The following is an 11,919-nucleotide window of genomic DNA, read 5'->3' on the forward strand; positions in this document are numbered from 1 at the left end:
CCTGAGCCCAGGCTGGGGCAGCCGGGAAGGCTTCCTGGAGAAGGGGACATGTAAGCACAGACCTGCAGTCTGAGGAGGCACTAGTGAGGCTGAGTTGCTCTCCAGACCATGTTCTTTTTGGCCCTCTGGGTGCCTTATCACAGACTGTCCCCACTGCCTGGACTACTCCTCTCTGTTTTCCCCAGGGAGGGAAGGAATGAGACTAGTCCCCTTAAAGTCAGTCCCCGAGCTGGGACTAAGCAGAGTCCCTGTTTGGCCACTAACTCCCGAGCTCTGTCCTGTGGCCTCTACTTCACCTCCCACAGGCCACGTGGCTTCAGGGCTAGGTAAATTCAGGACTCGGTAAAAACAGGCTCTAGGGTGGAGGGCTCCTCCAGAGAAGTCAAACCTGCACATCTGGTGGGGCATGCAGGGGTCTGACTGTATGCATTACCAAACTCAGGTTCTGCGGCTCGCCGCTCAAAAGCCAATAATTTGAGAGGCAAGCGTCAGTAGAAACGAAAGGTACTTAAATCAGAAAAGCCGGCAATCTGGGGAGAAGGTGGATTCACGTCCAGAGACCAACTCTAAAGATTCTGCTCAGCCATGACATTTTTTAACGGGAAAAATGAGGGGGAAGAATCTCAGTGAATCATCAAGGCAGGAGGTTGGGTTCTGCATCATTCTCCATTGAGCGCAGCCTGGCTGACTCTTCAGGTGTGATCTTGCCTGCGTGATGTGCCTGCAGGATTGCTAAGGGGGCAATTGCGGATAGACAGTCAGTCATTTTTTAACTGCTTAATTCTTTATTCTTACTTCTTTTAATTTAGAGAAAGAATCAACAAGTTAGACAAGGCATGGTGTGCATTCAGGAGAGATCAGAAGTTCGTTTCAATTGCTTAGTGATCTCATTCCTATAATTAGGTTCTTTTAAGGTTAGAGGGGAACAGAAATGGGCAAACAGGAAAGGGACAAAAGAGCTACTTTCAGTTCCCCACTGTCAAATATCATTCCATTTCTATGGGACTACGGGCGACGGTCTATCTTCTGTAACTTCTTCATGCTGACGGAGGGCACAGTATTCTTAAAATGGAAGATGTCAGCCTGGGTCTGTAGCATCTCTTTGCTGACAATTTTACTTGCCCGCTTACTTATACGGGCAGAGCAAGCTACAATCATTTTGACGCCCACAAAGATATAGATTATTATGAGCAATAATATTAATCCTGTTCTCTTCAGGCCAGTTCTTGGAATTGTACTAGCCATAGATTCAGTACTGCTCAAGATGGAGCAGCTTATGTCAGGGCTACAATATGGTCATCATACAGTTAGCATTCTTCCTCTGGTTGGCAGTTACAGTATCTGTAAAACAACTCAGGAATGTGCATCCAACACTGAGTCTATGACACTATTGTCCTAATCATTAACTGCTTGGTTTAGTACTGGGCTGCGGGGAGAACTGCAGGGTTCTATATCAATTCCATGTGTACCCTGAGGCCCCCCCCAAGGTGGCCCCCCCATTCTCCAGCCCTGAGTTCCTACCTGAGTCAGCCTGGGGAAAGTGTAGCGTGGCCACTCGTATCCACCGCCTAGAGGGAGCCAGGGCTGGCTAACCGCGCAGAGGGGGGCTGTCTTGGGGCCCTATCCCCCTGCTCTGGTAGAGCCCCCTGTTGCTAATCCCCTCCCCACATACGGTGCACAGCAGTACCCACCCTCACCCCGCCCTGTGCCAGCTGCCCAACCTGTTCCTCCTCCTGGTGCCCTGCTGTGTGAACACTGAAAGTGGCAGTTCGTTGACTGGAATTCACATACATGTTCATTTGGGAAAGAAGGGCCAGAGTGCAGCCCATTAGAGGCCCTGCACTGTCCTCACCTCCCACATGGACCGCTTCACTCCAGCTTCCCAACCATAGGATAACTGGTAGGGACGATTATCTTCACCTCTGTTACAGGAATTAAGGTCGGGAGAGGGTAATTTGCCAGAGCCGGCAGTGGTGAAGGCAACCATCAACGCTCTCAGCCCAGCCTGGACCCCATAGCGTCCACCCAGCCTCGTGTTTGCATTTCACCGCTTGCCCTCGGGGCCACCCTCCCTCACCACCTCCCCGGGGCTCCCTTGCTCCCGCCCCGGCGCCCAGGGCCTCGGGAGGATCGGGAGCCTCCCCGCCCGGCCTGGGCGCGCAGCGTCTGTCGGGGCAGAGCCGGGACCCCGGCCAGGGGCAGGAGCCCGAACCCTCCGTGCCAGCCCGAGCGCCGCCGGCAGCCGCTGAGCCGCCCTTTGTTTCGCGACTTCTGCGGAGTCACGGTCACATGCGCTTCCGGCACGGGGTGTTCCGGGCGCCGCGCCAGGGCCCGGGGACGCCCCCGCCCCTCGGCCCAGCCCGCGCGGGGCCGCCCTCCTCCGCTCTCCCGCCCGCCCCGCCCGCCAGCGGGCCGGCGGCCTATCTCCGAGCCCCCAGCCCTGGAGCCTCCCTCCCCGGCCCCGCCGGTCGCGCAGCTGTGCGCCGATGGCCTCTCGTCTTCTCTGAACTCCGCGTGAAGCCCTCCATAGCGGCCTGGCGCGTTCAATACCCAGATATTAACGGGGTCCGCCCGTCTCCCCTACTCCAGACAACACCAAGGGCGCAAAATCAGGCGCCTCTTTCCCCGATGGATCGCTGTGCGGTAAATGGGTGGTGGTCAAGTACCAAACTCCATTCTTGTCGTTTCATGGGGTGGCCGTGCAGCACCAAGCCTCTCTCCTCCCCCACCCCGACTCCCACAAACAGAAGAAAACAAAACTGGGGCGGCCGCCACGGACCCTCTAAGGGCCAAGGCCCCAGTCAGGGGCAGAAATGGGGCTGGCTCCTCTGTCCTGGCCTGGCCACCACTGATCCGGAGCTCCCGGGCCCAGGCTGTGCCCTGGGGCACTTGCGAACCTTGGCGCCTCATGACCATCTCTGCTTCACTCAACAGAATTCAAGAATTCATTCAACAAATATTTATTGAAAGCAAACTGTGTTCAGGGCGACCAAGCTCCTTCCAGATGCCAGCCCCGTGTTAAGCCTCCTCCAAAATGTGAGAGGATTCTCTTTGTGTAGAAGCAGTGCCTTTACTATCCCCCTGAGGCTCAGCTTCCCAGAGGAGGCCTTCATTCAGAGCAGCTTGGGAGGCCATGCCTGGGGGCCGGGAATGGAGGCCCTGCCTGTCCCCTGCTTTGCAGTCTTGGAGGTGCAGCAGGGAGTGGCCGTGCCAGGCTCTGGGTGAGCATGGGGTGGGATCTTAGGGACCCTTTCTGTCTCTGGGCGACCCTTCCCAATGCCTCTCAGGGAGGCCTGCAGGGACTGGGGCACGGGATGGGGGAGCAGGGGCTGGCGGGGTGGAGACCTGGGAGAGGAGAGGGAGACAGCCCGAGGAGCAAACTATGGAACCGGAGGCCGGGGTGCACGTTCGCTGTGGTGTCAGGGCTTGGTGGGGAAGATCAGGCAGGTGAGCTGCCGGCTGCCGCTGTGTCTGTCCATGAGCGGTAGGGGGTGCTGCAGGTAGTGCTGGACCATGGCGGCCACGGAGGAGAAGAGCTGGACGGCGAAGCAGGGCATCAGTGAGCCTCATGCAGGAAGAAACTTCCTGAGGGAGCTGGGGGCCTCTGGCGAGGGAGCTTGTTGACATTTTTCTAAATATTTTCCTTCCTGTTTGCCCCATGAAGCCCCACTGCATTTTGCTGCCCAGTTCCAGGCCTTTCCTGTGATGGCACCCGTGTGCATGTTGTTGGCCAGACTCCTACTTCCCAGGCCAGATGAAATAACTTTGAGGCCTCTGCCCGGGTCCTTCAGTGTGGGGAGCTCAGTGCTGACTGTCTCTAGTTTGCAGCCTAGCAAGTGCTGGGTGCAAAGTCGAGTCCTTGGTACAGACACGAATCTGGACTACCTGGGCCCTGGCCTCCTCCCAGTTGGGTTCATACAAATGCCCCCACCTGGGCCCCATGCAGACCAGGCCCTTCAAGAGGGGGTGTCTCCCCCAGAGCAGAGTGGGCCTCTTCTCCAAGTGCCGGCTTCTGGGAAGGAGTTCTGGGCGCTGGCCACTGAGATTTCCCCCCACTCCAGAAAAAGACAAAAATGGGGGGTCTTCCCCAGGGCAGTGTTCCCGGCTGGGCCCAGGGGCTGCTCTGCTGTGCCTTGCCCTTTAAGCCCCCTACCTCTTCCAGTACCCACCTCCTCGTGGTTCCTGCCTTCCCGGCCCAAGGCGTAGTGGCGCCCGCCATCCAGCTGGCGGATGGGAATGTTGAAGACCCGGCCGTGGAGAAGTACTGCCAGGGTGAAGGGCTGAGAACCACGAGGGCCTGAGCTGGGGCGCACGGTGTAGGCCCCGTCCTGGGGAGGAGAGCTCATCCGTCAACCTCACCTTCCAGCTACAGCCCTGACTCCGACCCCTGCCCGGCTGTTCCTGCCCGCTCAGCCAGCCTCAGCCCCTGGGCAGAAACGGTTTCCCGAGAAGGCGTAGGGGGCCTGAGGTGCCCCACCTTTTGGCGTCGGAGCAGGGCACTCTCAACAGCATGGCGGTCACGGTTCCCTGAGTACCAGGGCTGGCCCAGCAGATCACCTTCCTGTACGTACACACACAGTGGCTTAGCCATGTGCCAGGGCACCGGATCGGGGGTGGGAAGCAGAGAACCCCCGGGTTGCAGTTATTCGTGCTCACGGCCACTCAAGCAGAACAGACGTGTCCGCGCCTGGAGCTGCACACACGTGTTCAGTGGTGGACACCCACCTGAGAGGGCTCCTGGGTGGGGACTCGGGCTCTGCTCCCACGGGCCTCCCCCACCAGCCCTCTCCCAGCCCCTCCTCACCTCGGCAGCTGAGGCGTTCTGGGTGGCAGCTACAGAGCAAAGAGAGGCTCTCCTTCCTGCCGGAAGAAGCAGATTATAGCCCTGGGGCTGAGAGGGGATTAGGCCAAGGAGGCTTCGGGGCCCAGCTGCGAAGGTTGGGGAGGTCACAGAGGGTGTGCAAAGGCCTGAAGCCCAAAGCGGGGCATCCAGTGCTTCACTCCCCCACCCCAGGGCTCTGGTAGGACCCACCGGCTAGGCCACGCGTGACTTCCAAGTGAGGAGTGATTTTAAGGTACAGGTTGGGAGCTTCCTGATTTGGTGCAGACCCTGGAGAATGCCCAGGGGGGTCCTCTGAGACCTGCTCTCCGCTGGAGTCAGAGCTGCAGGGACCCCCCTCAGCGAAGCGGGGTGCGGGGGGCTGGGAGGCAGTCTGAGGCCCGCAGGGGAGGCCCTGCCGGAGGGCTTGGGTTCATGCTGACAATGGCGGTACTCACCTTTAGAGGTGGCATTTGACGCTCCCTGGCGCACAGGATGTTGGGTCAGAAGAGCTTGGCCCTGCAGGCCTGCTCCTTTGGGCCGGAAGTCCTACCCTGAGCCTCCCTCTCTCCCTCCCAGCTCAGCCCACCGCCACCCCGAACCCCCAGCCTCTTACATTCCGAGCTTCCTGGGGGGCCGTGGTGGGCCTGTGGGGAGCGAATTGGGGAACAGAGCTCAGGGGCTTTACCTCCTTCAAAAGAAAAAGTCCAGTGACCCGATCCCAGAGATCCCAGGGTCAGGGCTGGGAAGCCTGGGTAGGCCCTTCAGGCCCCCAGCACACACCTGCGGCACTCACCTGGGCCCCACTGATGTCCTTGGTAGAGGGACTGGGGGCCTCAGGACTTGCGAGCTCAGAGTCTGAGGCAAGGCAGGGACTAAAACAGAGAGGGCAGGCTGAGCTGAGCACCAAGTGGGGGAATCCGGGTGCCCGGGGCGGGGCAGGGGGCAGCTGCGGGCTCTCTGCTTCTCTGCAGCCTGACTTTTGGGGAGTCCTTCCAACCAGGCAGAGCGTTGTCCTGGCTGCAACAGCTGGGAAGCACCCCCCCACCCCGCCACCCCCCGCCCTTGCTCTAAGGCGGTCCCCTCCTTGGCAGGCACCGTGTGGGGCAGCTGGGACCAGAGGCGTCCATGTGGGTGTCTGAAGGCAGATGTGTGATGGTAGGGGTGCTGAGAGAGGACAAGGGCGGGAGGTGGAGCCAGGAGACTGCATCGTGCTGCCGGTGGGCAGCAGAGGGCCCCAGGGCAGGATGGGGCAGGGCCGATGGAGGGAGGGGTTCACATGGACTGGGCTCACAATCTAGGTATATGTCCTCCTCGGGCTTCTTTGCTGGGCCCGGCACCTAAGGTAGGAAGGGGCGTATGGGACCCAGGGTTTGACGAGTGATTGGGAGGGAGGACGAAGCCATCACTTGGGGGAGCTACTGGCACCTCACCCCCCCCCCCGCCCCCCCACCGCTGCCCACAAGGTGGACCTGGAATGATTGAAAGTGCTCCTTTGCCCGGAAGGGGGCGCCCATGAGCACCTCCCCCGTCCTGTGCTCAGACAGCGTAAGCGCCCAAGAGGAGCTCTGGGCAAGGCCCTCCCCAGAAGGACACTGGCTGGCGCCCTGCCAGGGCCTGTGGCAGAAGGGGGAGAGGCTCGGCCCCGGGCCTTTTCCCTGGATTTAGGGATATTTCCTGGCCCTCCCAGCTCACCCATCACCACCATCACCACCACCACCAACTTCCTAGCCAGAATCCTAGAGTGAGGGGCCACTCACCGCCCGGTCTGGTGCACCCAGCTCTGGGAGGAAAAGGAGAGACCCACCAGCCAGCAGCAGCAGGGAGAAAGAAATTCCGTGAAACTTAGGCTGGAAGAGTGGTGGATCCTTGGAACTTCTCTGAGGGGATCCTCAGAGCCAGCTTTGAAGTCCCAGGAGAAAGCCATCCTCACCCCCGATCACCTTACTTCACACCCCCGGGGTGCCCCCCGCCTGACCCAGAGACCTCAGCAGGTGCAGAAGGGGCCCCGGAGTCAGGGACTCTGTGACCTCAGGCAAAGCATTACGTGTCTCGGGGCCTCAGTCTCCTCCCGAACTGCCTGCCTCAGGGGGGGACTGGCAGGTAAAAATGAGGAACAGCTGTGGCGGATGCAGCGACCGGGCAAAGCATGAGATCAATGTAAGGCCAGCTCAACTTCCCCAACCCCCGGCCCCGACCTCGCGGAGCTCAGGATTCCCCTTCTCAGGGTGGGGAGTAGGTGGGCCTCGGAGGGAGAGAGGACATCCCCATTACCTCGCCTCCCAAAGGGCCGGCTCTGCTTTGTGGCCTCCGGCGGGCTCCACGCTGCCTTGGGCTGTGGGCACAATGTGGTGGCGTGAGGGAAAATCGGGTGGGGGGCTATGGAGGGGAGCTGCGGCATCGGGAGGGCAAGGCTGGCCGGGGTGGGAAGCAAAGGGACTATGTATATCTGTGCAGCTTGAAAAACACGACAACACAAGCGTTAATGTGCAAAGGAGGCGACTCCCCTCTTTGCCTCTATTCTGTGGCTCTTTCTTTGTTGTGAATCTCTCCCAGTTTTTCTTTTTATTCCAATATAATATATGATGAAAGTGGTAGCTCTCAAAGCCCACAGACGGGATCCTGGCGGGGATGAGAGCTGGCAGTGTCTGACAGCTGAGTGAGGGACTTCTTCCCTCTGTAGGCAGGGAGGGCTCCACGGGCTTTAGGGTCCGGGAGGGGCAGCGGAGCTCCAACCCCCCCTCACCCCCACCCCCGGCTCCCCTCTCCTGGCTCAGGCGAGAAGGGTGAGTCTTGGGTGATGCTGATGGGGAGGGTGCAAGGACCAGGCCAGGCAGGTGGGAGGAGCGACTGTTAACGGGGCTCTGGCTTCTGACGCAGCTAATTTTTCAGGGGCCTCTTGAATGCAGACGTGGGGGAATCTTGCAAATGAGATGCCTCTTAGATTTACTCACTGGGAAATGGTAGCCTGGGGTGGGGCAGGTGGGGAGGCTGTTCATCATCTCGAGCTGGGGCTGCGGTGGCGGCGGTGGTGGTGGTGGTGGTGACATGGGAGGGCCCAGGGGGCCAGAGTGATCTGGAAAAGACCCCTGAGCATTGTGACCCGGTGGGCTCCTCCCACGTAGGTTCCAGATTTCCTCCTGCCCCCCACCCAGCCTCCTCCCTCCCTCACTCCCCTCTGTGCTCTCTGGCTTCCCGACAGCCCCATCTCCATGGCAACTGGAGGCGGCCAGCTTCCCTGCCCCCACCTGGCCGAGCCTGGGAGCTGTCGGGGTGGGATGCCAGCAGCAGCCGGGGCTCTCCTGGCATCCCTACCCTTGCTCCGAGATGTGCTAGGATCTCAGAGGGGGAACGCCAGGCCCCTGGGACCCTGTCAGGCCTCCTGCTTTCCCACTGTTGCCTTGGTTACACTGCCCCTCCAGGCTCCTCTCCCCTCCCACTCACCCTCCTTCCCTTCTCCCCTCCCTCCCTCCCTCTCTCTCTGCCCAGCCAAGAGGCCTCAGTGACTGCCAGCTGAGGCCTCCCCTCGCTGCCCCAGGCCAGACAGAGGGAGACGAGGCAAGGCCTGGGCCCTCTTCCCTTGTGGGGACCCTCCCATCCTGCCTGACCACCCAACCTCCCTGCCTCAACTTCCCAGCCCTCACCCAAGTACAAAGAGTCCTCCTCAGTGCCAGGAAGGTGGGCGGGGGCTAGGTGGCGGAGCACAGCCTCACTGGGGGGCAGCTCATATTTATCCTCCTCTTCTTCCTCCTCCTCCTGGGCTTCTGGGAAGGGATGCTGAGCACAGGAAGGATGGAAGAGATGCAGGAGCAGTGGTGGCCGCTGCCTCCCCCCACCCCCCACCCCGGCTCCGCAGCTGAACTTACCCTGCGTCTCCAGGTCCCTGGGGCAGACAGAGGAGATGGGCAGGGGTCCTCTTTTCTCCAAGCAGGGGAGTCTGGATGGGAGACTGGTGAGACTGTCCTCATCTCCTCGTGGCCCAGGCCCTCTCTAGCACAATGACTTACACTCTCTCCAAAATATAATAACCCATCTGCACTCTTACAGTGGCCTCAAAGGAACCATTCATGATGGGCCTTTCCAACACTGCAGCAAGACCAGTGAGGCGTTTTGGAGATAAGGGGGTCTCACAGCCTGTTCCACCTATGCCAGTCCCCTACCCCATGCATCCCTAATTCTGACCCAGACAGGTGGAAGAGCTAGGCCCCAGTGACTTAGCAGCACCGGACTATAATGGGCAGGAGGTGTCCAGAGTCCTCAGGGGAGACTCGACTTGCAGGGGCTCCTACGCATCTGGGGGTTGGTCACTTACCTGCACATCTTGGGGGTGGAAGGTGTGGCCCCAACCTGCAATCAGACTCCAGTCAGCTCTGCCCAAGGGGCCCTGCGTTTGTGTCAGCCAGACCATGCACAACCCTGAGACATTCACATCCATGACGGTATGAATGGCGTCCCCTGGAGTTGTGTGACGGCAGCCTGGGACCAGGGCAGCAGGAGGAAGAGTCTGGGGGCAGAGCTAGTGCCTGTGGGAAGCTGGCAGTGGGGGAGCCCTAGTGTTCCCAGGGGGTGGAGGTACATGAATGGTCTCACTGGGCATGGAAGGCCCAGGCAGAACCAGCACCGCTCTAAGGATGCCTGTGCCCAGGAAAGGGACAGCGAGGTGGAAACAAGAGAGGAGGGCAGAGGAAAGAGAGGAGCCCAAGGACTCACCTGGCCTTGCTCCTGCTGAGCTTGTCCTAGAAGGAGTCAGGGAGGAGAATAAGGGGGTGGTCAGTTCAGGTGGGATGTCTCTCCCTGCCCGGAGTCCTGGGCCCCAGGGGTGGGCAGGTCTGTGCACCCGGGGCTGCCCCAGAACCAAGTCTCACCATGGCCAAGGTAAAGGAGCTATGCCTCCCCAGGGTCCAGGTTCTGCCACAAACGGCCTAGGGACAGGGGCCCTATTGTTCCCATCATTTGCATTGTGCAAGCACCAGGAAGATGGGCCTGCTGTGGCCTCCAGCCCCAGACCAACTTCGTGCATGCCACTCCCAGGGCCCAGCCCTAGCTCCCCCACCGCTGCATGCCACAGCTGCATCTCCTGCCCCCTGCCCCACGGGAGGAAGAGCTCCCTCCTCAATGCCCAGGCCCGCAAGGCTGGACCAAGGGCCCAAAAGCTTCCTGGTCAATGCCGCCTCCTCCCAGAGACTCAGACTCTACTCAGGATCAGCCAGACCAACCCCCTTTCCCAGTTCACAGAAGACAGGGTATTAATGGCAGATCCAATTAAAAACCGGAGACCATCCCTGCAGATGCTTTTCTTAAATCCTTTGGGCCTGCTGTCATTTGCTGGTGAGTGATGATCAATGATCAAGGAGATGGAGGTTAGTGAAAAGCTCAGACATACACACTTATATTTAGTTTGACAGCTTCCTTTCTTGGTGGATGTAGTTATTCATTCAGTAGGTAGTTATTGAACATCCACTATACACCAGGCACTGTTCCAGGTGCCGAAGGTGCTGGAGGAAAGTTAAACAGGCAGGCATTACACATGAATTTCCTCACTGGATTCTCACAATAGCTTTATGATGCAGGTCCTAATTTTATCCCTGCTTTGCAGATGAGGAGAATGAGTGTATTAGTCAGCTCGGGCTGCCATCACAGAGTACCACAGGCTGGGTGGCTTAAACAACAGAAATTTATTTTCTCACTGCTCTGGAGGCTAGAAGTCCAAAATCAAGGTGCTGTCGGGGCTGGTTTCTGGCGAGAGCTCTCTTGCTGGCTTGCAGATGGTCAGCTTCTTGCTGTGTCCTCATATGGCCTTTCTTCTGTGCAGGCAGGGAGAGAGAGAATTCTGGAGAGAGAGAGATTGCCGATCTCTTCTAATAAGGACACCAGTCCTATGGAACCAGGGTCCCACCCTTATGACTTCATTTAACCTTAATTACCTTCCTAAAGGCCCCATCTCCAAATATAGTCACACTGGGGGCTAGGGCTTCAACATATGACTTTGGAGGGAGACACAATTCAGTCCAGAGCACTGAGACTCTGAGAAATGGAGTGACTTTCCCAAGGTCATACAATTAGTAAGTGTTGGAGGTGGAATTCAATCCATGGTTTGCACAACCCACAGCCTGTGCACTAACCACTGAGCATCCTGTACCTCATCTAGGATTGGGTCCTGACCCTCCTTTCCTGTGATGGAATTAGAAACATCAGTAATCCCTGGTGTCCTTAGGGAGCCCATAACTTCCCGGTGCTCTGTTACCCGAGTGAATTTTGGAACTCTGAGAAGTGTTAAGGCAAAAAGAAAGGGTAAGGCCTGGTGTCTGGCTCTGTTTAGACCAGGGAATGAGGGAACACAGAAGAGGATGATGAATATAAGATCCTTCTAGGACACTGTAACTTCCCTGTGGTTATCATTTTGGTGATGTCCTGGCTGTTGGCACAAAGGAAAAATGAAGGCCATGAACTTGCATCTTTGGAGGCCATGGGGCTGGGGGAACTGGGGAGAGAGTCCAGGGTTGGAGCTGGCCACAGACCTCAAAGGCCACATGATTCCTGAGACCTGCAGGCAAAAGGACACTTAGGAAGCTATGAATTCAGCCAGAAAAAAAAAAAAAAAAAAGAATGCCATTTACAGCAACGTGGATGGACCCAGAGATTATCATACTAAGTGAAGTAAGTCAGACAGAGAAAGACAAATATCATATAATGTCACTTATATGTGGAATCTAAAAAAGAGTACAAATTGGGAATTCCCTGGTGGCCTAGTGGTTAGGATTCCGGGCTTTCACTGCTGTGGCCTGGGTTCAATCGTGGCATGGCCAAAAACAGAAACAGAAAAAAATCTTTAAATAAATAAATAAAAATTAAAAATAGTACAAATGAACTTATTTACAAAACAGAAACAGAGTCACAGACACAGAAAACAAACTTATGATTACCAAAAGGGAAACAGGGGAGAGGGATAAATTGGGAGTATGGGATTAACATATACACACTACCATATATAAGAGAAACAACAAGGATTTACTGTATAGCACAAGGAACTATATTAAATATCTTGTAATAAACTATAATGGAAAAGAATCCCCAAAAAACTATATATATATATATATATA

At 57.6% G+C, this 11,919-nt stretch overlaps 1 protein-coding gene across 1 annotated transcript; it reads right to left on the reverse strand.

Moving 5' to 3' along the window:
* Window positions 1-3,128: 3,128 nt before the first annotated feature.
* LOC114485266 (SH2 domain-containing protein 6-like) lies at window positions 3,129-11,758 on the reverse strand. The gene is made up of 16 exons (XM_055083348.1): window positions 10,507-11,758; window positions 9,530-9,555; window positions 9,132-9,166; window positions 8,686-8,756; window positions 8,464-8,596; window positions 7,731-7,895; window positions 7,094-7,154; window positions 6,253-6,436; window positions 6,099-6,159; window positions 5,616-5,694; window positions 5,436-5,466; window positions 5,278-5,302; window positions 4,805-4,860; window positions 4,478-4,561; window positions 4,170-4,328; window positions 3,129-3,536 (listed from the first exon to the last, which is right to left on the reverse strand). The coding sequence occupies exons 1-16, from the start codon at window positions 10,609-10,611 to the stop codon at window positions 3,420-3,422; spliced, it is 1,392 nt and encodes a 463-aa protein (XP_054939323.1). The 5' UTR covers window positions 10,612-11,758; the 3' UTR covers window positions 3,129-3,419.
* Between the last annotated feature and the right edge of the window lie 161 nt (window positions 11,759-11,919).

This window comes from Physeter macrocephalus, unplaced genomic scaffold (genome assembly GCF_002837175.3).
Source record: "Physeter macrocephalus isolate SW-GA unplaced genomic scaffold, ASM283717v5 random_1002, whole genome shotgun sequence".
Taxonomy (NCBI): domain Eukaryota; kingdom Metazoa; phylum Chordata; class Mammalia; order Artiodactyla; family Physeteridae; genus Physeter; species Physeter macrocephalus.

Bases quoted from the DNA above. Each gene is read 5' to 3' on its own strand.
- LOC114485266 (XM_055083348.1), bottom strand. From the start codon at position 10,611: ATGAGGACACAGCAAGAAGCTGACCATCTGCAAGCCAGCAAGAGAGCT. The intron at 7,155-7,730 runs GTCTGCATTCAA...TTGTGCCCACAG, and splicing joins CATTTGCAAGATTCCCCCAC to CCCAAGGCAGCGTGGAGCCC. The intron at 4,861-5,277 runs GTGAGTACCGCC...TTCTTCCGGCAG, and splicing joins GTCAAATGCCACCTCTAAAG to GAAGGAGAGCCTCTCTTTGC.